Below are 16,078 nucleotides of genomic sequence, written 5' to 3' on the forward strand. Positions count from 1 at the left end.
GGTTTAGATACAGGAGTGAAGGAAGAAGGAAAATAAAGAAAGAAAGATGTTTGAGTTTAGGCCCAAGTGACTTGGCAGTGCCACGCTTTACAGAGATGCAGAAGTGAAGGGGGGCTTGGGTGTGAGGCCCGGCCTGGGTGGAAACAGTTTAGAGTGTAAGTGTCAGAGCTGACTGCAGTGGGGACAGTGAGACTAGAAGAAAGGCACAGAGCACAGGACAGACTGGAGGAAATGAGTGAGCGCCTGTCCTGCTGCTTTTACGTTCTCAATAAAATACGAGTCAAGGATGTCAGCTGAGACTGAAGGGATGAGCAGAGGGTGGAGACGGGTGGGTTTGAAGAGAGAAATGCTGCAGAATAGTCACTTCAGGGTGGAATGGCCAGACAGCATTGATATGTGTCCATTGGCCTTTTGTGCTTCCCAACAGAAGCCAGTTGGCAATGCTGCGTGTTTTGGGGTTAACTTTGCGTGTTTGGTGCAAAGTCCAGTTTAATAGAGCCTGAATTTTGCCAGAAAGTGCTGTAGCATATAAGGAAATGAAGGGGGTTTGCCAAAAGGGATTAGAACGGTGGATCAGCAATTGAAATTGGAAAGAGAAGGAAGTGAACACTCAGGATAAGATGTTTGGTCAAGGACAAGAATTGAGGGTTCTTGAAACTAAAATTGCTAGGGTGGGCATTAGCGAAGCTATAGGAAGGACATACAGCCAGATATTGAGGGAGGGATGGTTGAAAAGGAGACTTTGGAGACCATGACTTTGGAGGAGATGCAGTTTGTCATTAGTAAGGAGGGAGTCCCTGGGGACAAAGTGAGTGGCTTAGTTGACAAAGATGAAAAGTCACTGGAGAGGCAAGGAATTGAGAAACCCCGTGACACTGAGCTGGATGGAGGTTAAGGTGTTGAATAAAGTCTACTAAATCCTAAGATTGATAATAAAAATTATTCCCAAAGTTCTACAATTGGATTTATTACCTGGTACAGATGAGATACCATTTATTAGTACAAGTACTTGAAATTTAAAAATTTTAAGGGAAAAAAAAATTTTAAGGGACATTTATGGACTTCAAAGATCAAAGTTTTACCCAAACATCTAAGTTTTTATTGGGTGAAAATACAAAGCATTTCCTTCTTCATCTGAAACTTCTTTGTATCTTGATATCTTCATGAGTTTTTTTGGGCGGCTAGTCTATTAACACAATCCTTTAAAAATTGACCTTTTTTTTTTTTTACCCTTGAAAATTCTTCATGTCTTAGTTTGTTTCTTCTGAGTTGGACTCTGCCCCCTTGTACTTTCCTCATAACCTTTCCACTGTTTTATTTTTAGACTTTTATTCCCATATTTACTTATTTTTCTCAGATGTTTGTTTCCTTTCTTCCTGCCCGTCTCCCTGTTTCTCAGATTCCTTTCCCTAGGAGAAAGAATTGGGAGGTTTCCCAAAGTGTGCTGAGAGAAGTCTCTAGAAGCCATGGGTGGGAGGGACCTTGTGAAAATAGGGGTTCTTGCAGTTTTAAATCTAGTAAACATTCAGGTTATAGGGCCACACCTTAAGTACAGTTTGTCAAAGGTGGTCTCCAAAACATTATGGAAATTGCTTAGCAACTCCCATCTCCTAGTCTCTCAGAAATTATTAATTGGGAATCTCTTCTGGGCTATTCGTTGTATTGATTACATTATGGGCAATAGCTGATTGACTTAATTCTCTCAGGGGCATTCACCTTTCTATGTGTGCATTAATCCAGATAAATCTCAGATTCATGAAATAAACGTGAAACATTAACACTCTATTCGGGAGTGTTAAACTAAGAAGGTTTCCCTTTTCTTGGGGTCCCAAAGCAGCCTTCCTATCCCTTAGAAGCTGGGCCAGGACAGTGTAAAATTGCCAGAATTTGTGTGAATGCACATATCTGAGTGGATGCATGTGACAATGCTCACCTCTTTAATAACTCTTGTCTTTGTGTCTTCCCCACCCATGTTACAAATGGGAAACAGAGATGCTCATGTATGGATTATGGTTAAGCCACTTTATTCTTTAATTTTAAATTCTTGGTCTCAGGATCAAATTCCCTAATTTTCCATAGAAAATTCTTCAGATATCCAACTTTATAAAGGCTTTCAGAACACTATTTTGGAATTACAGAGGTTCTTGGCTCCTGACTCTACCTTTAATCAGGTTGTTTGTTACTGGAAAATTCAGAATGAGTTGGGACCCAGAGACAAGAGGAACCAAAAATTGAGGTTCCTCTTTCTCAATGAGCCCTAGGCTAAATGGGTTATATCTCACCCTCCAATCCCCTTCAGAGGACAAGGAGAGCCACCTTGCAATGTGGTTGTAGTGTTGCAATGTTGGTGTAGTGGGCTTAGGGTCAATAGATTTGACTGCGGCTCCCTACTCAACTCCTGCTATGTCTGTGACCTTGGGAAAGTCATAGAAGCCTCCTACTCCTACTATCTCTGTGATCTTGGGCAAGTCACGAAACCTCTGGCGTTACAGCTTCTTATGTAATGATAAATTATTCTGGCTTCAAGTGTGGCTGATGAGCGCAACCCTTTCGTGAGTCACCCAGCCCATCAGGGGATCAGCCTCTGTGATGCTCCGCAGCAGGTTCCAGAAGCTTCCCCAGGAAGGGAAGAAGAGGCAGCAATAAAAGAGGTATATAAGGGGACGGGGCTCTTTCCCTTTTATATCTGCGAGGGCAAGGACCTTCTTGAACCCGCTGTGTACCCCGCACTTGTGTCTAGTCTCTCCTCCGCCGTAGACAAGTTGCAGAACCAGGAAGAGCAAGAAAGCGACCTCTGAGTCTCTCTGGGGGTAGTCCGGGCTCTGAGCCTGGCTTTGTCGGGCATGTTTAATTATAACTCACACCGTTTGCTCTTTCACCATCTCGGCTGAGCCTTGAACCTGTACCTTCGCACCCCGTTATTGGCCTTTCATAGACAGCTCACCTGGGATACAGGAGGAGAATCAAGTTTCTGAAATGAAAACACAGATATAGTAAAATCAGTCGCGCTTCTTCCTGCCGGTGACTGTTTACAAGAGGGAAGTCAACGGGCCCCAAGAGGTCGCTGGTGGCGCAGGAACCGAGGCCAGATCGTGGAGAAAGGGGGAAGAAGAAGAAGAAGAAAAAAAAAAAAAACCAGAAACTTTCTTCCTTGTTGCGAATAATCGCCGCCCCCCCCCCCAGCCCCAGCAAAGGCAGTAATGTGACACCAGAGCGAAACACGGAGATCCGAGCACAGAGAGGGAGGGCCGAGGGAGGAGAGAGGGCTGCGGAGCGCCGGAGGGAGAAAGGGGAGGAGAAGGAGGAAAACCCCTGTCAAGGAGGTGGAGCGAGGGGATGGTGTCCGCCTCCCGTTCCTCCCTGCCGTTTTCTGGAGGAGCCTGAACCGGGACAAAACACGCCGAAAGCGACACACACAAAGCCGGGGGTCCACGCTGGCGCTGGAGGCGAGCCCCGGCGGCCACGAGCGAGCCCGGGGCGCGGCAGGGCGCGGGGCGCGGTAGCACTAGCAGGCGCGGGACGGACGCGGGCAGCGCTCCCGAGCCGGGGCCGGGCACCTCGGCCGCTCGGGCCGCGGCGGGCTGCGGGGACCATGCCGAGAAAAGTCTCCTGAGCCCGGTAACTTCGGCCCCTCCCCGCCCCCACCCGGCTGCCCTCGGCGCGGCCCTCCCCATGTGCAGCCGGCCGGCCGCGCTCTCCTCCTCGCGGCGGATGGGTGACCTTTTCCTGGCCCGGGCCGGCTGTGCTAGGCGGCGGAGCAGGCGATGAAGAAGCAGCAGCAGCATCCCGGCGGCGGCGCGGATCCCTGGCCCCATGGGGCCCCTGTGGGGAGCGCCCCTGCGGGCCTGGGCGGCTGGAAGCGCCGGGTCTCCCTGCTACCTTTCCTGCGCTTCTCCCTCCGGGACTACGGTTTCTGCATGGCCACCCTGCTGGTCTTCTGTCTGGGCTCCCTCTTCTACCAGCTCAGCGGGGGACCCCCTCGCTTCCTGCTTGACCTGCGGCAGTATTTGGGTAAGGAAGGGCTGCAGGCGCGAGGGCGGCGCCGGCTGCGCAAAGTTGTGCCCAGGAAAAGAGGGGGCGCGCCTGGGACTTCTAATGCTGCCACTGCCCGCCGCCGCTGCGAGGCTCCCCAGGTGTGACGCCTGCGAGCATCCATCGGTGCAGCCGCCCGGGAGCGTCGTCTTCCTCCCGCGCGTCTGGCTGTCGGCAGCGTGGCGGGGTACCTCTGGGTTGCAGGGTTGGGCTGGGCATTCCTGCCCTGGGGTACCACATACCTGTCCCGGTCCCGCGACCCCAGCTGAGGCGGAGTGGACGCCTATGTGTTTGTGATTGTGAGCGTGGGTATATTCAGATTCCGCGGCCGGCGGGGAGAGGGAAAGGACAGGAACAGTCCCTTACAGGACATCGTTAGTGACTATAATCCCGTCGGGTCCCGAGCTCTGGGGCGTGCAGGTGGTGCAGCCCCTCAAGTCAGTTCCACGAATTTAGCCCCTGGGGTCCCCCTCCTGCCCTCCGGCCCATGTGGCTTCGCGCTGTCCCTGGCTTGTCCCTTGGCATCTCCTGTCACCCCACCGGCCTCAGCAATCGTGACGCGGAAAGCGCGTTGTTCCCGGGGATCTGGGGGTTATCCCAAGGTGCTGGTCAGCCTAACTAGCAGACTCTCCTGCGATCTGGCAGTCCTAGGCGCTGGGTGCGTCTCAAGTGAGAACTTTATTTTCCCTTGGTTTGTGGTTGGTTAGTTGCGAGCGAGGCCGCCTGCCTGTAGCGTAGGAAGAGGTTAGAGAACAGAACCGGTCCAGCGAGAAGGCGTGGCCACGCGCCTCCCTGTCCGGGACTGCCGAACCAGGGGTGCCAGGTCTGAGGACCGCACGCCCAGGTCCTGGGGAAGATGTTGGCTCGCGCGCCAGGGCCACGGCAAATCTGTGGCCAGAAGAGGTCGTGAGGAGGTTGGGGGAGAGGCTGGGAGAACTCCAGCTTTTTGAGGTGATAACGAGAGCCAACCGGCAAACATCAGGCATCTGCAGGGAGGGGGTTGCGGAGACAATGCCATGGAAGAAGCGCTGCAAACAGAATGGGCCAAAAACGACCTTTGGAAGCTGCCACGTTTACCCCAAATATCCCCTCATCGCAGAAGCCACAGGTCTAGATAAGCAGACCTTTGGAAGGAAAAAACAAACCAAACAGCAGCAAATTGAATAGAAACAGAATTTTTTTTTTTCCCACATAGAGAAGCTCCGATTTTAAAACTTATATTTTCATTTCAGCAAAAACTTTGGTGCACTATGGTTTTTGCATGATGCTTTATGGAAAATTAAGGGAAAGTATTGTCCAAGTTAGATTTCTAAAACAAAATACAAAGTACCTGATTTTACAGATTTAAAATAGTCTTTTCTGAAAGTCTTTTCTTTCAAACTTTCTTCTCCTTTAATTTTTTAATTTTCTTTCTTTCTTTCTTTCTTTTTTTTTTTTTAGTCTGATTGTTTCCTGAGCTCATTTTTCCCATCAACAACAATCATTGTTGACTAGCATTGGGAGACAAGTGTTGTTGAAGCTCAGACTCTTTTTTATAACATATGATAATATATATATGTAATTTTTTTTTTTTTTTTTTTTTTTTTTTTGCAGAAGTTTATCCAGGTTCAGCCAAATTCAGGGTAGAGGGGAAGGTGTGCTGAATGGGAATGGAAGATGTCTGTGCCTACTGTCCCCAAGAACAGTTGACTTTGGGCAGGGAACTCAAACTTCCTGGTCTTGTTTTTTCGTGGTAAAACTTAGGAGTTTGTCTAGATTTCTCTAAAACCTCTACCCAGATCCTAAAATTCTGTGGTCCTTATAAATTCCTTGGAGAAAAGAAGATGTAGGAGAAGGAAGGAGCAAAGGCACCATAAAGGATAAGATCAAGAAACTTCAATGTATGTCACACTCACCTTCTTGCTATATACATTTCAAAAAAAATGAGGCCTGATGAATTTGGGTGTTTAGTTGGTAGCAGGGTGACTTAACCCCAGGGTCTAGGAAGAACTCATAAAGAACACTGCTCCTGTTTGTTCCTAACTGATCATTAAGCTTCTGACTGACATCGTGATGAATTAAAAATGACATCATTGTGTACTCAAAATAGGATACCTTGCCCATGTTTGTTCCCTGTTGTTTGGTCACATAAATAAAATAATGATTTTTGGGAAAAGTGGATATGTGATCTCTAATATTGTCTAAAATATACCCTAAATAATATCAGACTAAGGCGTTTGCAGAATTCCTTTCTCTGTTTTTTTTTTCTCCCATTCTGTTATTTTTAGTGTCTGTCCAAACAAAATTTGTGGTTAGTAAACACATCCTCTCAATTTCCTTAGTTAGCTAATTTTGGAGTCAGATAGTTATCTTAAATGTAAGTTGGCATAAAATCAAAGTTTTCTAAATCAAAATGTTTATATCAACAGCTTTCTTTATAGACCATAATTTCAATATATTTGGACAGTATTATACACTAGCTGTGGAGCAGCTACTTGATAATTATTAACTGAATTAATGACTGGGCCTATAGTATCAAGTAGGCAGTGTGATGCTAAACATATTGAATATTTTCATGGGAATGTCAAAAGGTATGGGTATGCATGGTAAAAGCTAACATCTGCTATATAGGCGCCAGTCATCATACATGCAAATTGAAATTTAATCCACATAACAACACTGTTGGTGGGTTCTGTTGTTTGAAATGGAAATGATAAAGTTTGGATCTGGGATGTTTCCCAAAAGCCCATGTGTTAAAGGCATGGTCTTCAGCTTGATGTGATTGGGAGGTGGTTGCAGTCTTTAAGAGGTGGGATCCAGTAGGAAGGTTTTAGGTGATCAGGAGCATGCACTCAAAAGAGATTATGGATTGCTGGTCTCTTTCTCACTTTCACGCCTAGCCAGAAAGTGGGGGCTTCCTACAGCCTCCAGCCATGACACACTGTACTGCCACAGGCCCAAAGCAATGGGGCCAGTCAGTCATGAACGGAACCTCCAAAACTGTGAGCCAAAATAAGCCTTGTTTATAAATTGATCAGTCTCAGGCATTTATTCCAGCAAAAGAGAGCTGACTGACCCAGTTGGACATACTGCAAATAAGACTTAAACCCAAATATGTTTGTTTCAAGTGCCCATTGCAGGGCACCGGGGGCAGTTTGAGAGAGAAATATAAGCCAGCAGGCAAATGAAAGTCTCAAGAGCCGATTGGCTAAAAGATCATATTTATGTTCATAATTTCACTTTCTTTTTCTTGATACTGTGCCTTCCTGTATCAACACCCCTCCTGCTGCCTCCCTGTATTAGAGCTGGAGGTGAGCTTCCTTGGAGTCGCAGCTTCTGGGTTTCCTCTCTTTAGCAATTGTTCTGTGTCTAGGCTGGGAGTTCTTAGAGGGTCCCTGGACCTGCAGCATCAGCATCCCCTGGGAGGTTTTAAGGTCTTGTCCCAGACTTACTGAATGAGTCTGGACATGGGGCCCAGCAATCTGTGCCTTAGCAAGTCCTCCAGGTGATCCTAAAGCAGCTAAAGTTAGAGACCCATTGTTCTGGAGTACTATTGCTTCCCCACGTATTTGAGAAAAAGAGGGAGGATGAATGGGGAGAATTTATAAAATAGTTTAAAGGTCACGCCTGCCCATACTTTTCTTTTTTAAATTCCAGCTTTTTAAAAAATGCATCTGTTTATAGTTTTTTAACACCATTGTTTCAAGGGAAAGACCAGCCAGCACTTTGAGCCCTGGCTTTTGACTCTGAGGTTAGGAGAGTCATGGGATGAGATGGGGTGAAGTGGGGCAACCAGAAATCAGGTGTGGGAAGGAAGAGATAGGTGACAGTGATGATGCTTTCTCTTCCCCACAGTGACCAGTGTCAGTTCCTTCTTCCAGTCAGTTTGGGGAAGGTCAGAGTACCTTCCCTTAAAGAACTTCCTGCTGCAACAAATTTGAAAGGAGGAAAGGAAGTTGGGGGAGGAAAATTAGGCAGGGATAATTGTGGTCTCCATCCCCCACCATCTCCAAAATGGATGGGGGGGGGGGTGGGAACACAAACATTCAATGGGGTAAAGAGATAAATATAGCACTTGCTATACTTAAACATTGGAGACCATAATCTTTCCAATTTAGCGAAATTTGTTTTTGAAGAGGCATTCATACTTTGTTTTGCTATAGAAAACAAACAAAAATCAAATAAAATCTCCCCCAGAAATTAGGGTACAATGCAACCTTGGTGCCAGCAGCCTCATTACTTATGAGCTGTGGAAATATCAAAAACTTGGAATACCACACATTACATTCATATAAGCCGAATAAGCCAGATGGCTCCCTACTGATCTTGTACAACCGGCAGACTCTAATGATTTATCCTCCAGCTTTGGATATGTGATTTAGCCTATATGGGAGCTGAATTTGTTGGATCGATCTTCGGTTGATATGCTTTTCCTTCCATTTTCAATTTGTAGCATTTTAAACGGAAATAGAGTGCTCTAGTTCTCAGAATTGCTCATCTTTACATAAATATGAGCCTGAAAAATTTGAATCAAAAAATGAAAAAAAATCATTTGATTGAATTTGAAATTCTCCAAGTTTAAATAAATTTAAAAGAAAATGTGAAAATAGAGGCCCAGGTCTGTTACAAACAGTTTCTCTAAACCTTAAAAGCCAATTTTTATTTTTCTTCTGCACATCACACAAGGTTTAAATATAGTACTTTAGGCTCCCACAGTAATCTAGGAATGAATGCATAAAATATGATGTTATCGATAGAAATTGTTGACATAGGAAAAAAGTGACATTTTTGTTTATAGCTGCAAATTTATCTTGTAGGGTTGATTGGGGACACAGTAGCACTGTACTGAAGGAAAGACAGAGAGTGACATTAAACTATGGCAGTCTGTTCTGTAAACACATAGCATGAATGGTGAGAAGTACTCTGCCTTGTAAACTGTTTTTAATGTAGACTAGTCTCAGTATGAATTGTTTAAAAACACGTGTAAATATGGGTTATCTGGATACTGCCTTTCTTCAAATTTCCTGTCCTCAATCCAGGTTTAACACACTAGTTGGTTTTGTTTTCGGAAAAACTAGAAATAAAGTGATCAAGCTTTTTGAGTCTCAAAAGAAATAGTATCTTTTCATTCCCTAGAGGCAGACTGGAGGAGGAGGAGAAAGAAATCCTAGCTCACTTTGCAGCTGTACTGATGGGTGTCCATGATGTACTATGAAATCCATGTGACGGATTGCAGCTGCTAGAGTTATTAGGAGTTATTGCTTGCTTTTTTTTTAAGTGACCACAAATTGTCTTACCTTTATTTGTATATTAGAAACTCACCTCTAGCAAACAATAATATATATATAAACTCTTTTGTTTACCAGAGGCAGAGATAGAACCATTAACATTTCACTAAAAATTCTTATTTGCAGAAGTCAAAAGGATGAAACAATTATTCTGTGAGACAATTCCACATCAAGTACATTTCAGAATTTGATATTTATTGAGTAATTCACATCATTTAATTCACTCAAAGTTTTTAATAGTTTAATGGTTTTCAGTAGTTTTTAATATATCCCTAGATACGTGCAACCATTATACTTTAGAACATTTTCATCACCACGGTAATAAACCCTATACCCTTTATTTATCACCTCACTAAATGCTCTATTATCTCACCCTAAACAACCAGCAATCTACTTTTGATCTGTAGATTTGCCTTGGCTACAGTTTTCATATAAATGAAATTGTATAATATGTAGTCTTTTGTGATTGGCTTCTTTTAGTTGGCATGTTTCTAAGATTCATCCATATTTACAGCATGTATCAGTATCCCATTTCTTTTTATGACTGGATAATATATCATAGCAATTGTTTTTATTGTAAAGCATTCCATAATATTGTATGGATGTACACATTTTGTTTGTTCATCCACAAATGGATATTTGATTTGTTTCCACCACTTGGCTGTTGTGAATTTTCAGTGCTGTTATAAATGTATACGAGTTTTTGTTTGAACACTGTTTTCGGTTCTTTTGGTGTATACCTGTGAGTGGAATTTCTGTGGAAATGACAAGCTATTTGTATTGTGGCCGCATCATTTCACACCTCTACCAGCAAGATATGAGGATTCCCAATTTCTCAACATCCTCACCAATGCTTCTTATTTTTCACTTTTTAAATTATAGTCATCCTAATGGATATGAAGTAGTATATCATTGTGGCTGTGTTTTACATTTTGCTAATGATTAGAATTAGTGACATTGAACAGCTTTTCATGTACATTTGGATATCTTCTTTGGAAAAATGTCTATTCATATTCTTTGCCATTTTTGAGTTGGGTGGTTTTTGTTTTTGAGTTGTAAGCACTCTGTTTTAGTTAGCTTTTTCACTGCTGTGACCAAAAGATCTAACCAGAACAATCATAGAGGAGGAAACGTTTATTTGGACCAGGCTTATGTTTCAGAGGTCTCAGTCCATAGAGAGCCAGGTCCATTCCTTGGGGCTCAAGGTGAGGCAGAAGATCATGGTGGAAGAGTATGGTAGAGAGAAGTGGCTCACTTGATGATCAGAAAGCAGAGACTCCACTCACCAGATACAAATATATACCCCAAAGCCACGCCCCCAATGTCTCCCTGCCTCCAGCCACACCCCACCTGCCCCCAGTCACCACTTAGTTAATCCCATCAGGTGATTAATTCACTAATTGGGCTAAGGCTTTCGTAACCCCATCATTTCTCCTCTGAACCTTCTTGCATTGTCTCACACATGAGCTTCTGGAGCACACCTCACATCCACACCATAACACAGTCTTTATATTGTCTGCATACTAACTAGCTCATCATCAGATATATGATTTTGCTATTAATTATGAAGTGGGGAAGGATGATACTGACTTAAACACAATACTGTTATGTATGTTTGTTTTTTTTTGTACCAGGGATTGAACTCGGGCACTCGACCACTGAGCCACATCCCCAGCCCTATTTGTATTTTAGAGACAGGGTCTCACTGAGTTGCTTAACACCTCGCAGTTTCCGAGTTTGGCTTTTGAATTTGTGATCCTCCTGCCTCAGCCTCCTGAGCTGCTGGGATTATGGCGTGTCACCATGCCCAGCCTATGTATTGTTCTTTATACCATAAGTATATCTCTTTTCAAGGAGCAAAAAATTAGTTTGATGCCTTTGTCATTTAAAATGCTAAGTATATTGTCTGGGTATATAGTAAAATTTATAATAAATTCCTAATGATTAATTGAAAACAACAAATTCTTCAAAAGAATCTTGGGGCTTGGATTTCTGTGAATAATAAACTAGTCTGCATTTAGTTCTAATATATGGTAATTCATGATAGTTAGCACATACCTATATTAGAGCTTTCATTGGTATGTGGAATGTAACCCATTTTTGGATAGAAGATTATCCTACAATGGATGTGATTATTTGGCTTTTGTATTTCTCACTAGAATGGAGCTGATGAGCTCAGCAGGGTAAAATAATTGGTGTTTTCTGTTCCTTACACAATGTACTATGAAGCTACCAAGGAAATCTTTAGTCTTCCCATGAAATTGGAATTTGTAAGCAATTAATTAATTTTGTATTCACATTGTGCTATAATATGCAGGGCATATACAGAGTAATAATATTTCCCATATACATTTCTGTTTATCCAAAGAACATGACTTTTAAGAAGAAATACTAATTTTCTAAAAGTTTAAGTAGGTTTCAAAATATGAGGCTTTAAAATACCATTAGATGCTGCCTTGTAGAATCTCAGTTTGAGTAATTTTTAACACTTTTATTTATTTATTTATTTATTTATTTATTTATTTATTTATTTTAAACACTCATATTTAAAATGATCAGGGAACCATTTATAGTGGCAGTATTGAAGCTATGAAATACTTCTTGGTCTAACTCAGGTTTTCTATTAGTTGTCTATAACTTCCCCAAAATAGCCACTGACTCATTTTTCTTATCTTGTTTCCTGCCTTAGCTTCTAGTAATGTCTCTGTACTGATTGTTTTGAAAGCTAATTCTCCAGTTAAGATCTCTGAACTCCTCTAGTTTTATTCCATGATCTCCTCTGTGTTTCTGGCTTTTGTGTTTCGATCAGTTGTGGGCCAGCTCCTTGAAGAAGGGGCATACTCAGGACTGCCCACCTGTCCTGTTCCCTTTTCCTGGGTGCTCTGCACAGGACCCCAGGAAGGAACTGTTGGTCAGTATTTGCTATGCACACAGTCCTTTGCCAGGACTCCAGCCCTTGCTTTGTGGGGTCTCTAAATTGAGAATCTTGGGAGGGATGCCAGAAAGCCCAGCTTGGTTGAAATCTTCTGCCTATTTCTTCCTTGCTATTTGAAATGAATGCACCAAGCAAATATAATGCAACCACTTATTACATATCACTCTATAAACACTTCCTCTGTGCTCAGGGATAATTGTCTACCTCCTACCTTGGGGAATTTGGAATTACATTTTTAGAGCTCCCTGTAATTAAGAATACCTGAGGTCAATCTAGAGATTTGGCTGCTGTATACAACTAGAATGCAAACTTCTTATTTCTCATCATTTTGTTGAATCCTAGACCAGTCGTTTTGGGAGAATTGCAGAATAACAGTTTATTTTTCTCTCCAGGTCACTGTTTTCTTTAGGTAGCAATTTGTGCTAAATAATGTTTCAAGCATGACTTTAAGTCTTTGAGGAGATGGGACCATGGCATGATGTGATTTTTGAAATGGTGACTGAATAGATTTTAGTCTAGAACCACAAAATGACCAGACTGTAAAATTAGGCCCCAAGGCACCAATCCATTTACCCATGTTTAGTGAAAGATATTGAAATTACCTTAAGTTGTGCTTTGATTAAGTCTTCTTATTTCATTCATTGACAGATGATTTCCTTTTTTTCTTCCAGTGCTGGGGATTGAACCCAGGGCCTTGCACATGCTAAGCTCATGCTCTACCACTGAGCTATACATCCCCAGACCTGACAGAGGGTTAAATAACCACATGCATTGTATTGGACTACATTTCTGGGATACTGCTGATATTTTTCTAATTCAGTGAATAATTCAGGATCTTTCATGATCCTGATGAAAAGAAAAACTGAAAGTGTTTTAAATTCTTGTGTTCAGTCATTCAGCAGATACTCACTGAAGGCCGGTATATCCAAAGCATCAGGCCTAGAAAGGACACAGGTTTTGAGCTGAAATCTGGACATGAATCACTGTTACCAGTTAGCTGGAAAAACCTGAGCTATTGATCTTTAACGGGGCTGTTTTACAGTGTACTTCTCTGTCTCAAGGCTTGGCATTTGAATTTCACAAATGTCATTTCCCCCCACTTTATTCTTTGCTTTCCTCCTCTTCCCTTTCCGTGTAGCCCACGTTTGCACATGCACACACATGCACACACACTAATGAGAATACACAAATTTCACTTGTGACTTGGCTTCCAGTGGAAGGAGCCAGTCTAACCTAGAAACCTGAAATGACCTAACTAGTATTTTTGTGGCTTATCGTGTCACCTGTGGGTTGGCAAGGACTTTTCAGGACTGATGAGTCCCAAGCATTTGCCTTGTTAATTATATACACATGAACCTTCCTGCTTCTTATCCCACTCCTGCTTCCCAGGAGCAGTCTTCAGAGAACACTTTTTTTTTTTTTTTTTTTGCACAGCTTACCCTCCTCTGTTTTAATTTATCTGCACTATTTGTTCCTCTTGCTTCACAAAATGAAAAGAGCAATGTGGAGGGAAGATGCTACAGCTGACCCTGGGATGGCTGGGGGTGTTCTGGGATGGACTAGTGACCTGTGACTTGGTCCTGTGGAAAACAATCATGATGCCAGGCCACCACTGTGACCACTCCTGGGACTTCCCTCACTTGTGGCGGAACTGCCATCTCTAGCACCCAGTCACTTGCTTTTCTCAGTTTCCACACCTTTTTCATTGGAAGTCAGGGCAGGAACAGTGTCTGGCCTAGTGACGTCTTTATCAGGGGCTGGTGAATTTACTTCTGCTTCTGATGTCAGCTGCTAAGCATTGCTTGACTTGCCAGTGTCACACAGGTGTGGTGTCACTCATCCCCCAGTTCCTTGGGCAGTTGACAGCACATGCTGATTTTATATTATCTGATACAAAGTTATTTTGTTTAGGGGCCTCAAAAGTGGTGACCTTGCCACTCTAGCACAGAGCTTCCTGCTTTTCCACAGAGGTGTTGGATGTTGTCACCCTCCCTTCAGATGTGCTGAACTTCCTAGAAAGGCCTGCTGGTGGGTGGGAGGGGTGCGGTGCCTGGGTCTGAACGGGTCGTAGGTCCGTGGTCAGTGTCCTTAGGTCAAAGGGGCTCCTAGACTTGGGTTTCTTCATTGCTAAGAAGATGAATGCTTTAATGGGACCTGAGGTTTTCCCTAGGACTCTTGTTGGTGGCAGTCTTCCCTTATGGCTTTGATTGTCAGTCTGGGAATATTTCCCTTCCACCAGAGAGGGGAAAAGGGCATGGTTTGGGGGTTCTTTTAAAAAATCCTCCAGGCGATGTTTATATGTAGTCCCAGGGAAGAGTATCTCTTTTCTCTTTAGAATCGTTGAAGGAGATGCTTTCTAAGGCCCCTTATATTCTTAAAAATCACGTGCTGAAAGATACAAGAAGTCAATTAATGGTAGCAACTATCAACAACAACAACAAAATAAAACAAAACAAAAAACATCACATAAACACACACAGGCTATTTTCTTTGGAGCCAAAAGCTTATTTAAACGACTGTAGAAGTCAAGTACTAAGGCAAGTAGAATGTAAAAAAAAGTTTAGGTTAATGTCTTCTAAATCTTATGTTTTTTTAAAATGTAATTTTGTTATAATTAAACTTAGCAGTACTTCCTTCCCACCGCACCAGTTTGCCCCAGGCTGCGTGGGCAGTGAGAGAGAGTAGAATCTTGTTTCAGAAATCCTGGGAAGCAGACTGACTGTCCCTCAGTAGACACGGAGAGGAAGCAGAGTGGGACGTGGTGTCCAGAATTCCGAGTCCCATGATGTGTTAGGAAGACGGTCGCAGGTAGGGGTCAGGAAGCAGAATTGTTCAGAGGATTCTCACACCTGCTGCCCAGTGGCTGCTCATTCCTCCATGGCGGGCAGCTCCAGTGGCCAAGAAGGTGCTTCAGAGTGTGGGGGCCTTTTTAGCTTCCACCTATGTCTACTCCTTCTAGGAGCCACACAGAATAGCCTATTGCACTTCATAGTCTTTCAAATAATCGAAGTTGCAAGTTGACTGTTATGCCCCCTGCCCCGTCTTGTCTAGAAAAATGGGTTTATCTTCCAGTAGTTTTTCTTCTGAAATAATTTTCAGACCCAGAAAGAACAAAGGAAAAAATGGCATTAAGGCAAAACTTTCTGAACACTAATACCCATCCACAAGAAAAAAGACAACGCCTGGGATCAGTGGGCAAGCATGAGCCGGTGATTCGCTGCTTGCCAATGAGTGGAGAAAAAAAATAAAATGGTTCAAGTTTCTTCGCTCATCTCTGTCCTTTCATCCTTTGGTCCTTCCTGGTCCTGAAGAACTGAGGACGTTCCCAGTTCCCTTGGTTTATGAGCCTGTCACTGTCACACGTGACTCTCTTCTAATTTGTCTTCTTTGGGAATGACAGTTCTGCGTGGCAATGGGTGGAGTGTGGCTGAGCTGGCCGGGGCACTGATGTCCCTAATGCAAGCGTGGCCCAGTTCTTGGAGCTACACTGGGGCAGGATGATCCGCCCACGGAGTCACCCCCCCACCTCACTCAGAGCCACAAGCACCCTGCGTTCTGTTCTGCTCTGCCTCCCTCCGCCCATGGACTTGGCCCATTTAGTCAGAAGCCTGGGACAGAAGGAACCCTTACTGTGCTTCGAATGCAGCATCTTGCCTGGAAGTCTTTGCTCAAAATCTGCGAAAACAGTGGAACTGACTCATGTGGTTGGAGTTTCACAGAAATGTGATTGCGGATCTCTTGCAATTTCATTCTGCCTTAGTGTCAGGATTCATCCGATGACGTGCCAGAAAATGTGTGCAAAATCACATACAGATTTAGACACTTGAAGAGGAAGTTATTTTTA

The 16,078-nt window shown here is 43.5% G+C and overlaps 1 protein-coding gene across 1 annotated transcript in view; it reads left to right on the forward strand.

Moving 5' to 3' along the window:
* The first annotated feature begins 2,228 nt into the window (after nt 1-2,228).
* The window catches only part of UST (uronyl 2-sulfotransferase), a 281,324-nt gene continuing 267,474 nt past the window's right edge, over nt 2,229-16,078 (forward strand). The window contains exon 1 of the mRNA XM_081294806.1: nt 2,229-4,011. Coding sequence (XP_081150932.1) covers nt 3,765-4,011 — 247 coding nt within the window. The 5' untranslated portion in view covers nt 2,229-3,764. The remainder of the gene's footprint in view (nt 4,012-16,078) is intronic.

Source organism: Spermophilus citellus (assembly GCF_964194105.1).
Source record: "Spermophilus citellus genome assembly, chromosome: 5".
NCBI classification, from domain to species: domain Eukaryota; kingdom Metazoa; phylum Chordata; class Mammalia; order Rodentia; family Sciuridae; genus Spermophilus; species Spermophilus citellus.